The 13,596-nt window shown below is 34.2% G+C and overlaps 1 protein-coding gene across 2 annotated transcripts in view; it reads right to left on the bottom strand.

Moving 5' to 3' along the window:
• USP34 (ubiquitin specific peptidase 34) overlaps nt 1-13,596 on the bottom strand; it is a 248,230-nt gene that overhangs the window by 56,481 nt on the left and 178,153 nt on the right. For both annotated transcript variants that reach the window (XM_055329090.1, XM_055329092.1), the window contains 6 exons: nt 6,721-6,904; nt 6,100-6,260; nt 2,557-2,622; nt 683-829; nt 543-599; nt 371-448 (listed from right to left, as the gene is read on the bottom strand). In XM_055329090.1, coding sequence (XP_055185065.1) covers nt 371-448; nt 543-599; nt 683-829; nt 2,557-2,622; nt 6,100-6,260; nt 6,721-6,904 — 693 coding nt within the window. The remainder of the gene's footprint in view (nt 1-370; nt 449-542; nt 600-682; nt 830-2,556; nt 2,623-6,099; nt 6,261-6,720; nt 6,905-13,596) is intronic.

Below are 13,596 nucleotides of genomic sequence, written 5' to 3' on the forward strand. Positions count from 1 at the left end.
TAGGCAAAATTACAAAAAGTAGTAATTATAATTTGGGCAGGATGCACAGAGGAAAAGAAACTTTTTAATAACAAAATTCTAAATTTTAGCATGAAAAAAATCCCCCCCAAAACTGACAAGATGCTCCATGAATTTTACTAAGTTTTTCAAAAGTACAATTTTTCAAAAAATAAAAATTGTACTAAACATTTCAACTTAGGGGGGGAAATCAGCTTTGTGGTCTACTTTTAATTCTTATTTGATCTGCATAGCTAGAAGAATAGATGAAAACATGGAAGTTAATTTTCTATTGAGATGACAAACATAAAACTGCAGTATACAAGTATCTAGAAGCAGAAACAGTCTAAACAACATATACAATGTTACTTACATAAATGTTCTTCATATCAGCCACTTGGCACCTCACAGTATAAAACTCTTCAGCAGTCTGACTAACATGTTCACAATCCTGGTCAATCAACAATCAAATATCAGTAATTTATTATAATAAGCTAAAATATACATTAAGATTTCCAAAAGTAAAGAATAGATACAATACTTACCAAGGACACAACATTGTTTGTAATTACACCTCCAAACAAACTTTTGACGGTATTTTTCTTTAAAAACAAACAAAAGTGAGTAATTAAAATTGGGCAGGTCTGTACAGATTTCAAAGTAACATCAGTATTCTGGTACTAACCAGTTCTGGAGACATTTCTTCAATTTTAGTAATGAGATCAGTAAAAAATTCGGTCATATCTTTTTGCTCCCCAGTATTCAGAGGCTGCTTATCCATGGTGTATGTTTTACAAAAGGGTCTAGGATTATATGCTTTGCATTCACTCTCCTGCAAAGGAAAAGGGAGAGAAACAAATCTACGTCTCAAAAAAAAAAAAAAAAGAACATTATCACAAGGTTCTTGAATAAATAACAAAACAACAAAACAGAGTAAATCTACAAAGCAACCGCTCTTTTCAATTTCATTTTGTATGATTTTCATGGCATTTTCAGTTTAATAGTCTTGGTGCCCAAAGATGCTTAATTATGAAGTCTGTGTTTTTTTAAGTCTAATAATTTCTACGAAGGAGTTTGGGACTCAAGAGATACAGATCTGTACTATCAAACATAAAATACTAATATTTTGTGGGTTAAATAAATTTTCCTACAGACTCAACTTTAGTAGGTTTTTATTTATTTATTTATTTTTAATTCATTTGAGGGAGAGAGAGTGCACAAGTGGAGAGCACCAGCAGGCAGGGAGGGTCAGAGGGAGAGGGAGAAGCAGACTCTCTGCTGAGCAGGGTGCCTGACATGGGGCTCAATTCCAGAACCCCAGGATCATGAGCTGAAGGCAGATGCTTAACAAACTGAGCCACCCGGGTGCGCCTGAACTTTAGTAGTTCTTAAGAGTAGTTTAAAACACTCTTCTATTTTGTCAGTTCAGATGGCATGTTCCAACTGTGTTAAATGGAGATTAAAAGCGGGATGAAGAGTGCCTGCGTGACTCAGTCGGTTAAGCATCTGACTCTTGATTTCAGTTCAGGTCATGATCTCTGAGTAGTGACACTGAGCCCAGATCAGGCTCTGTGCTGGGCATGAAGCCTTCTTAAGATTGTCTCTTTCCCTCTCCCTTCTACTTCTCCCCTCCCCAAAACAACTGGAATCCCTGAATGACTAGTGAATCTTTTCATTTTGTTAAAAATTTCATTTACTGAATCCTTAGTGTCAGAAGATGAAAAACACAGGAATAAACAATATAATCTCGGTCCTCAGGATTCTAATAGGTAAGACTAGCAACTTTCACTACAAGTGGCAGGTATGAGACAGAGTTGTAGAATTACAGTTTTCTTAGAGGAGCTGAAAAACAAGTTGCTTTGGGAAAGATGACAATAAGAAGAAAAGGGAGAAAAGTGCTAAGGAAAGAGTGCTGCAGGTAGAAGGAACAGCATAAACAGCTGCACAAGTGATGAAGCAACAGTGATGATGGGCTTCCAAGAGAGGATACCTGCTACAGGATGAGGCTGGTATAGGAAGGAGTAAGAGAAGAGGTTGAAGGGGAATCTGGCTGCCTTAGTCTCGGGGCTGTGGGCTTGAGCCCCACATTAGGTACTGAGAAAACTTAAAAAAAGGGGGGGGGGTTTAAACAAAAGGGACAAAATGAGAAGATATGTGTCATGCTGATCAAACTGAATACTATTTTGTTCGTAGTAAAAAATTACTGAAGTGTTTTAAGCAGGGGAATAATATTGTAAGATTTGATTGATTACTTTTATAGTTTTGGGGGTGGGAATTAAGAGGAACAAAGAGAAATCAATCAGAAAACTCTACGGGGGGATGGAGGGGAAGGGACCAGATACAAAAAGTTCTTTAAAGGACAAATTAACAGTCATCACACAGGTGACTGACATACGACTACTCAAAGTCACTTTGACAATACCAATAACTGACAAATTCAATTTGAAAAATAAGAGTACATAGTTAAGGGCAAATCTAATACAAATGAACTTCATTTAATGTCTGCAGCTTACATAGGTTATAGCTAATTAGTTTTCCATATATAGTTGTCAAACATACCATTAAATATGTAAACATTTTTTGAAGCTCCAGAAGAGTGGTCTTGTGCTTCATATCTTCTGAATACTGGAAATTAAGAGAAATGTTCCATTATAACATACTGATGGTAGCAAATAAGACATTCTAACGAAGAAAGTGTTAAAATGTGCTTAATACCGTAACTGTTTTCATTCTTTTAGCTCTATGTAGAAAAAGTCTATTCAATTTAGCATTTTAAAAATTAAAATATTTTGATATAAATATAGCCATTACTATTATAAAGAAAACTGAATAAAGAAATCTTTTAAAAAAATTGCTTTCAGATCAAAGCTCATTTGGTGCAATACTGTTTTCACAAATTAGTAACTGTGCAAGAACAGAAAACATGTGTGCAATAAAGAGATTTTCTACAAATAAATTCATACATTAAGAGAACTGTTATAATAATAAATGACATCTGTCCATCACCTAGTCATACCTTTATTTTTTTCTATAACAGTAGTATATCCTTAATACTGCAGAAAAAATACTGGCCAAGATGCCTGAAAACCCCAAATATTCAAATATCATTAACTGAGATGTAGGTATCTAACTAGATCCATTCACTAGAGGCTTAGTCCTGAACACCATCCTTACAGGCACTTATTAGATATAGTCCAGCTCATCCAAATATTTAAAAAAAAAAACTATGAAATACGACCCTCACTACAAACTACTACCTGTCAAAATTGTGAATAAGCTCTGATAGTCTCATGGAATAATAAGCTTCTCTATGCCAGAAGTATTACAGTAGTATCAATTTTGTGAGGAGTGTTCAGTAATGTGGTCTGCTATTTAAGAGCTTATAATCCAACTGAGGACATAAGGACACTGAAATAGGAATCTATTCACATATCATATAATTTTGCAGTAACTATATTATGTACAACAGGAACTAGTAAAAGTAATCAACAAAATTGAGAAAACAACTGTAGTAATATTTCCGAGATATGCGAGGCTTAATACTCCATGAGATTAGAGTAAAAGTCACACAAAACATTTTCCAACACGTAATAGAACTGATACATGTAAACTATACATATAAAACAAAAATGCTCAGGAATAAAGACCTGGATTTATATTTTCATTGCTAGAGAATGAATTGTTGGCTGAAGAACAGAAGTGACTGACTTCTAAATTAAGAAAAAGCAAGAATGTTTTATTTTACTTAATGTGTAAGTTCCAAATATATACTCCACATACGTATTTTCTACTTAAAGAAATACATGTTTGCGGGATCCCTGGGTGGCGCAGCGGTTTAGCGCCTGCCTTTGGCCCAGGGCGCGATCCTGGAGACCCGGGATCGAATCCCACGTCGGGCTCCCGGAGCATGGAGCCTGCTTCTCCCTCTGCCTGTGTCTCTGCCTCTCTCTCTCTGTGTGTGTGTGACTATCATAAATAAATAAAAAATTAAAAAAAAAAAAAAAAAAAGAAATACATGTTTGCATCCATTAGGATGGCTATTTTCAAAAAACAGAAAATGAGTGTCAGCAGGGTTGTGAATAAATTGGTACCTTTGTGCACTGCTGGCAGGAATGTAAAATGGCATAGCCACTGTAGAAAACTGGCATGGTGAGGTCTCAAAAATTTAAACACAGAACTCCATATGATCCAGTAATTCCACTTCTGGGTATATATACAGAAGTGAAAACAAAAACTCAAATGGATACTTGGGACACTCGTGTTCATGGAAGCATTATCTAGAATAACCAAAAGATATAAGCAACCAAGAAGTGTCCAATGACAGATGAATGGATAAATAAAACGTGGAACAGATCATATAATGGAATATTATTCAGCCTTTAAAAAGGAAGGAAATTCTGATACGTGCCAGCCACAAGGATGAACCCCGAAGACACTATGCTAAGATTGTAGGATTCCACTTAAAAAATGAGGTACCTAGCATAGTCAAAATCATGCAGACAAGTAGTAGAACATAGTTGCATGAGGGGAATGGAGAATAGGAAGTATTTCATGGGTACAGTTTCAGATGGGGGAAGTGAAAACATTTTTGAGATTGATGGTAATGTCAGTGTACTAACTACCACAGAACTATACACTTATACACAGTTAAGATGGTTAATTCTTAAAAAAAAAAAAAAAAGAAGATGGATAATTCTAGTTGGGTATATTTTACCACAATTAAAATACACACAGCTTCTTTTAAATTTTCTATGAACATCAGAAAAGGAAATAAAAATAGCTAATGTATTCAAGTAAATAATCAAGTGTGCATTTGACTAGAGTACTTTCCAAAGTCATGTCAAATTCTATTCTGTTAACAATTTTTATGTAGAGACAAGTCTAAATTTAGTTTCTAACAAAAAATACTGTTTATGAAACCTACTCCTAATTAGCACATTTAATTGTTTTTTCTGGTGCTACATTTTAATTTCTGAAAATGCTAATGGCTAAACAGTGATCACTGATATTTACAAAAGAAATCACGAAGTATGGCCATGTTAGTAGCTAGCCAGAAAAAATAAATCACTAAAACTATGCCTCTCTGATCATCCCTAGTTGTATAAAATTAAGAAGATGGGGCCACAAATCTAGACACAAAAATTTCCATATGCTAAATGAATCAGTTATTCAACTATTTCTAAGCATAATCAGTCTCAGAAGATAAACTTAAAAATATTAATATAACTATATTGTAACTTGGAGATTCAATTTGAAGCCTACCTTAAACATATTAAAGATTCATTGAAAATACATAAAGAATTGCAATACTTCTGGTGGGAGGGGGTAGAGGAGGGAGGAGGGAGTTAGGACATCAAGATGACATGATGGAGGAAAACAAAAACCCAAGTTCAAGCATAAAGTTTGCCAAGAAATTATAAAAGCAGTGCAGAAAGCAAACTAAAAAATAGTCCTTGGTTAAAAAGAGTATAAACGAGAAACAACAAGAAAAATAGTATGAAGTAGATCTTACCCAAATAAACTAAGCCCACAGTGAAATTTACTTTGGGATAAAAAATAAAACAAGTTATGGGATCGCTGGGTGGCTCAGCAGTTTAGCACCTGCCTTTGGCCCAGGGCGTGATCCTGGAGTCCCGGGATCGAGTCCCACATCGGCCTCCCTGCATGAAGCCTGCTTCTCCCTCTGCCTGTGTCTCTGCCTCTTTCTCTCTCTGTATCTCTCATGAATAAATAAATAAAATCTTTAAAAATAAATAAATAAAACAAGTTATGATTCTGGTATATTCTACTTTGTTTTACGCTTTGCTTATTTTCTATGTAGGAAAATTTATTTTTACTGAAAATATCATTTTCATTGTATACACTGAGTGTACATATTCCACAACTGTGTCTTCCTCTGAGAAATAAAGAAATTACACTATGTTAGGAGTAACCTATTGAAATGTAAAAATATTTAAGATATTATGAGCTCTGTAATCAAATACTGTCATTTTTTAAATTCATAAATTATTTTCTCAATGTTTTACATTGAAATAATCAAGATTTATTAACAAAATTTAAAATTCTTTTATAGTTTTAATACTTAATGTGAAGAAAACTTACCTTAGCAGTGAATACAGCCTGTCTTGCCTCAGGTATCATATAAAGTTGCTGAATAGTAGAAGCCAAGTAACAAGTAGCTCCAAGGTTAGTTAGGCCAACAAATCTACATTCAGCACGAACATCCTCATGGGGCCAGTAGTCCCACTTATAAGGTGCATGGGCTGCTGAAAAAAAAAGGGAGGAAAAGATGCCCCCCCCAAACAAACTATGAAACATAATGTATTTTGCTTTTACTAACAGCCACTACTCTCCATTACTTCAGTCAATATACATTAAACATTATATATGACAACCTAAAACTAAGGTAACATGTCAATAATATTCAAAAAATAAATTAGTAAGAACACATAGAAAAACTAGTTCATGCTCTAAGATTTCAAAAGACTGCCAAAATTTAATTTTGACACTAAATTATTCAGTCAAAAAATTCCAATACTTGGGATACCTAGAAAAAGTCCTTTACACTTTTTTTAAATCAATGTTTACATTTTTAACATCTTGACAATGATAGTTTATAATGTTAAAAGTGTATGAATAGTGAATTCTCTCTTAAGCCATGCCCTCCAAAATCTCTTTCCTGCTCATAAAATTTAGAAAGATTAAAAGGAAAAGTATGCTTACACTGCATGTGTTGTGCCATAACCCAGTTGTGTATTAGCCTATAGTTCTCAACGGAGCCTTTTACCATCTCTACTAACAAATCATAAGCAGCAGCTCTTGAAGAATGTGATTTGCACTTTGGCTGTTGTCTGTCTTTTAGACTAGGCAACAAAAATAGGAGATTGAAGATATCTCTTAAAAATTCCTGGAAAAAGGAGAAAGGCCAAGTACATTATCTAAAATTACATATTAGTTATATTCTAAATATAATGAATATCTTACATAGAGTAAACTATAGGACAATCTACAATTTACTTAAAGGCTATTTAAACATTTAGAGCAGCATCATATACAATCATCTGAAAGTCTTCCTAATGTTCATTTCTCTTAAAGAAAACAGAATGGGTTGAGATCACCTTTATTCCTCTTTACCTCTTGATAGATAATAGGTTCATTCTCAATTCCCATCTATAATCCTATTATTTTCTACTCCATTAAGTGACCAGAAGTTTTTGTTAAAAAGACTCATTACGTCCTATCTTGACTGTCTTTGCTATTTACTTTGGTTTCTCATTTCACTCTCCTAACAGTAACAGCAGCAGTAGCAAAAGCACCACCATACTCTTAATGAACAGTTATGATGCCAGATAATACCTCAAGGCCCCCATACAAAAAACAGAGAAGGCTAAGAACCTTGCCTGGAGTCACAGAGTTGGAAGAAGCCAGAGCCAGGATTTCAGACACCAAGCTCCTAATTTCTATCCCAGTGAAGTTCAAACTCAAGTACAAGGTTCTACCATGCTAGATGTATTCTTCTTTAAATTCAATCTACCTGAGAAAGGGTCACCTTTCCCACTTGCTTTTTATTAATTGGTCCTTTGTTACTTTACCAAAGGTAGTTGTTTCTCCCATGCCTCAAATACTACCCTGGTACACTGTTCTGGGGTATAAAACCTCGCAGTGTATTGTGTAGAAAAGAGGTAATGTAGTTAAGACTAACATAACATTCTCTTATCCTTAGAATGGCTGGTTTGTAAGGCTGGCTCCTGGTTGTCATGTGAAAATTTGAATGGTAAAAAAAAAAGAAAGAAAGAAAATTTGAATGGTAAAGAATTTGTTCCTCTGATATAAAACTCTTCCTATGATAAAAATGACTTATTATGCCTTTTGTATTTGGTTTGCTAAATACTTGCTTTCTACCTGAGAGTCTGGAATTTCAGACACTGTGGTCAGTTATATAGGTACTATAAATGACAACCCCTATCTTCACTCCATCTAAAACTCTGACTTGTTAGGTTCAAGAGAGTTCATTCCCCTGATAAGACGACACCTCACAATTGTTACACTCATTGCTGGGGAAATTAAGCACATCCTCTGAAACTCCAATAGGAGAGGACTCATAGAAGCATGTACCACATTTCCATCAGATTGGCTGGATGCTGTCTTTTTGTTGCTAATTTCATTTCGTATTATTTCACTATAATAAATCTTAGCCACGAGTACAACTAAATGCTGAGTTCTTTGAGCCCCCTTAGTGAGAGACCAAACCTGAGGATGGTCTTGGGAACCTCTGCCACAGGTACTAAATAAAAGACAATTTGAAATACTTTCCCATTATGATCTCACTTCTTCCATCTCATTACTGTCAAAGAAAGTACAAAGTTCTGAATTTGCAACAAAAAGTTTGGGTAAGAAATATGGAAAGTGAATAGGGTCTACTTCATATAGTTAACAGACTGATAAGTCTGTATCCTGCCTATCTTAGAATTCAGGTTAGATGATGTGTCTTGGAGACAAAGACAACATGTTTACTTCAACTATAAAATAACGGCATACAAAAAAAATAGGATTGGCTAATAACTAGTTTAAAATGATATTGGGGATAATTCTCTCCCTTTGCCCTTCTTCCCCTCTAAAAAAATTAAAAATAAATAAAATTAACTATCTTTGCCAATGAGTTTGGATCCAGAAACTGAATGAGCAAAGTTTCCATAGCTCCAAAGCTTTGATATATTTAAAATGTACTTAAAACCTATGATAAGATAAAAACATTTTATCAAAAATATTAGGTTGGTAAAAGCCTAATGAAATGAATAATATTTTTATTTTCCTTACTCTGAATTTACCAGAAAAGAAGATCTAAGTGAAAGGGTAACTGATACACGTTAATAGGTCCATTTTTTAAAAGATTTATTTGAGAGAAAGAAAGAACATGCACACTGAAGCATGAGTGAGGGGAAAGCGGGGGGTGGGAGGGAGAGAATCTCAAGCAGAGTCCCCACTGAGCACAGAGCCTGACACAACGCTCAATCCCACGACTTTGAAATTGTGACCTGAGCCACAACCAAGAGTCAGACACTCAACTGACTGAGCCACCCAGGTACCCCTTAATATATCCATATGATAAATAATGGCAAAACCATTTTGGTATACTTCACAAAAAGAACCACCTCAAACTGCTGAGAAAATACTAAAATTTGTTTCTGATAATCAGTGTGATTTTTAAGATATAATTCAGAAGAAACTTAAAGATTCATACTGTTAAAATAAAACTTCCATTTCTACTGTACACATGTAAATGTTTACATTTCCATTATGTAAATAAGATTTCCCAGAACCTACATCTATAAATTATAAAGGAGGAAGAGAATTAATTAACACACATTGGACCTTAACAAATAACATCCACCTGTAACTACATGAATTAATTTTAAAAGACCCATCCTTCTTGTTAATACACTCATTTTCAATTAAGTTTCATTTAATGTCTCATACTTCTTTGGCAAAAGTGAAGGTATATTTGGACTTGCCTATGGTTCTGCAGTAGAATGTATGCCCTGGGTTGTAGTCTCTGCTATTCCCAAATAAACCCATTTTTGCTGGTAAAATAACAGGCAGCTTTGTTTTTAAAGGGTAACATTACTTGGTGATCAGAAGTGGAATGCAAGGAAGAACCCCCCAACAGCTCCAATACCCACAGAGCCAACTAGACTCATTGCTTTCTTGCTAACCTTGAGGTTTGAGGCTTTGAGTCTTTTAAGAAAAAGTCCCATTTGGGAATTCTTCACATCCTAGGAGGATGACTTACAAGGAGAACATCAACTTTGCCACCCCAAAAGTTCATAAGAAGGAAATCTCTAAAATCATGTAAGGTGACATCCATGCTGAAACTTTGACCCAAATATAACAAAGAGTATTTACAATGGATAAAATTAAGAAAGTTTCAGAGAAAAATGAGATATCCTAAATCCATTCTGTTCTTACTCATCAAACTGCAAAACAGACTCTATAAAAATGTATCAAGAATATAATTCCATTTTTGAGACTGAAAAAATTCAAACAGAAAGTTTGACAAAATTATTGCTAGATTGCCAACTATTTTTAATGCTAGAAAATGAACTTTTGACATTTGATGAAGATACAAATTTTCTTCTACAAAATATGTTACTAAAAAGTTTTTAAACTCTGCTGTGTATATGTAAAAAAAAGTACATTTATGTTGCTTTGATTGCCCATGTCCAAATAAACGTAACATAATGATAATACAGAAGAAAATTTCAGATAACACCGTGAGGTCACAAGAAATAAATATTTTTTTTTCAAATAAACAAATTCCTGGAAATTATATATGGAGTTGATGGAGATTAGTGTACTTGTGATGAGCACCAGGTGAAAGATGGAATTGCTGAATTACTATATTGTACACCTGAAACTAATATAACACTGTATGTTAACTAAAACTAAAAACTTAAACCAATAAAACAAAAACCAGAGTTGAAAAATCTAGAAATTTTTCAAAATTTAAAGATCTGTGAGAGAACACCTAGGTTTCCTCTGTGAGCCATAAAAGTTTGAGGACCACTGCACTCTGCTGGCTCTTGATCTGTCCAGATATTTTGCTAAAAGCACATTCTTAACATTATTTGACTGGATCAAACACTTTGAAGGCCCCCTTTTTAAATTAAATTACAAAAGTAATGCTTTTGTTTTATAGCATGTACATATAAAAGTAATTTCCTGTGTACATAAGAGATGACCATCTAGCTTCCCAAAGTTATCTCCTATATTTCTTCAAACTCAAGTCAAGCTGAATTAACCCCTCAATTTCCTGCACCTACCCAGTGGTCTCCCATGACTTAATTTTTATTCATATTCTTTTCTAGGACTCAGATATTTCCTTTACTTTTCTACTTAAAAACCTTTATTCTGTATTATGAAAACTGTATCCTCTTCAAAGCCTTTCCTAATCGTGTCAGTGCTATGTGATCTTTCACATCCCTGATGGTATTCCTTTAATACCACTTTTTTTTTTAAACGATGAATGGCAAATATCCTGAGCAGCCATTATTTGTGAAAGTACATACAAATTTTGAATAAGGCAGGTTTCTGAATAATTACCTGCTGAAAAAAATGATTTAAATTGTCCATTCTTAAAAAATACATAAATAATTCTTAAGATCAGGATTGAGTCTTAATCATCAGTTTGTTAAATATTTATTTGTTGCTACATACCATGCAATGTAGTAGAGATTAGAATGGGGTGTGTGTGTGTGTTTGTGTGTATTTTAAAGATTTTATTTATTTATTTATTCATGAAAGAGAGAAAGAGGCAGAGACACAGGCAGAGGGAGAAGCAGGCTCCATGCAGGAAGCCTGATGCAGGATTCAATCCTGGGACCCCAAGATCGCACCCCTGGGCCAAAGTCAGGCGCTAAACCGCCGAGGCACCCAAGGTCCCCGGGGTTTATATTTTTAAAAGGGAATTAGAAAACTGGAGAAAGAGGAAAAGTGAACAAGGGAGGAAGAGAGCATGATGAGAAAGAAAAAGCAGTAGAAGCAGTGGTGATGGCGGTGACAGAGACTGTATTTAGCTTGCAGGTCCTAAAATATTTACTAGAAGGCTCTTTAAGAGAAAATGCTAATTCCTGAACCACAGTAAATTCTCAGAAATTTTTAAGAATTCTTAAATAATAAAGTAAAATCATTAAAGTAGAAAATATATTTTAAATACCTAGGAGATAAGGAAAACTTTTTTCTTTCTTTCTTTCCTCTTTCTTTCTTTCTTTCTTTCTTTCTTTCTTTCTTTCTTTCTTTTTTTTTTTTTTTTTTAAGATTTCATTTATTTATTCATGGCAGACAGAGGCAGAGGGAGAAACAGGCTCCATGCGGGTAACCCAACATGGGACTCAATCCCAGGTCTCCAGGATTACACCCCAGGCTGATGGTGGCGCTAAACCACTGAGCCACGGGGGCTGTCCAGGAAAACTTTTCTTAATATTACACCAAACCAACTGCTTTAAACACCTCCACTTGCATATACATTTCATATTTAATGTGTCCAAAATAGATCTGATTCTGACACTCCTACCTCTCCTCAAAACTGATCTATCCTATATATATCCTATATCCTGATATATCCTATATATTCTATAAATGGAATTATCATTCACTCAATTTCTTAGGCTTAAAATTGAGTCTTTCTCTCCCACTTCACAATCCTATCCAAATTTGCAGTCTATGAGCTCTACTTTCTTCAATAAACATCCCAAATCCAAGCACGTTTTCACCATCATCCCTCTCCAGAACCACTCCAAACTTCCTAGCTACATTCCCAACACATTTGCCCTCCTAGCTTTCTACCCAGAGTCTAGATCAGAGAAAAGATTACACAAAATAATGGTTTTCAAACACCTGCAAAGCTCAACATTACTCATATTATAAAATATAAAACAAACCTGGGAGAATCTTTTTTTACCTACTGTACTGGCAGAAATGAAATATCTGATAACTATAATGGGTTGGTAAGAATGTGAAGAAATAGGCACTCACCTATATATAGTATAGGTGGGACCATAAACTGGCTCAGTATTCATTGAAAGCAACATCGTTGTATCAACCAAAGTCAACAAGATACATACCCTGTGAACCAGCAATTCTACTTCAGAATCTTTTCCTACAGACTTTCCAAGTGACCAGATACATAAACATCTTCAATGCAATATCACTTATAAGAGTGTAAGACAACTTCCATCATTAGGAGCTAGTTAGATATATATGTGTGTGTGTAGATATACATACAAAGAGTATTATGTGGTTGCCAAAAAAGAATAAATTAACTATATATGGTATATACTGATAAGAAGACTCTAAGATAGGTGAAAAAAGCAAACCATAGAGCCATGTATTTAGAATTTTAACATCTATAGTCAGTATTGCATCGTGCTTAGAAGCTCGGCTAAGTGAAGTGTATGGGTAACTTCAATGAGGCAAGTTGCTGAACCTGTCTATGCCTTAATTTCATCATTTGTCAAAACAGAGTCTAATAACATCTACCTTATAAGGGCTTAAAACTTTGATAAGATTATTATCTGTATAATAAACAAAACAGAAGAAAAAAGAAGAATAAAAAAATTCTCTTTCATGTTTCCAAAATGCAGAATTTTACAAATGAGAAAAAAAATGACAAAAGATACATAGACATCGATTATAAGCAGAAAATTCACAAGTTAACATGCATAGACAGTACATACAGAAAAAGACATCTTCAACAGTAACTGAAGATATAAAACTAAAGCAACAGTGAGACTTGACAGACTTTGCATGTAAGCAATGTCTCAGATATCCCCTTCATATGTCGGAGTATCTGAGAAAAAGACACTAGAAACATTCTAAAATAGTGCAGCTGGGAGAATAAGAAGATATAGCCTTTTGTAAACTAATGAATTAAGATCAAAACAAATCAAATTTATTTTAAGAATAGGAATATATAATGGGACAGGTATGCAGAGAGGTTGTTTCTCGCAGTTGCATTTTCTTTGGAAAAGGAATAACAACATAAATGTCAATAAAAAAATTGTTTTCCTCTTTATGTATCTAATTTTTTAAAATATACTTTTA

The sequence above is a fragment of the Nyctereutes procyonoides genome, unplaced genomic scaffold, assembly GCF_905146905.1.
Source record: "Nyctereutes procyonoides isolate TBG_1078 unplaced genomic scaffold, NYPRO_anot_genome, whole genome shotgun sequence".
In the NCBI taxonomy this organism is placed as follows: Eukaryota; Metazoa; Chordata; class Mammalia; order Carnivora; family Canidae; genus Nyctereutes; species Nyctereutes procyonoides.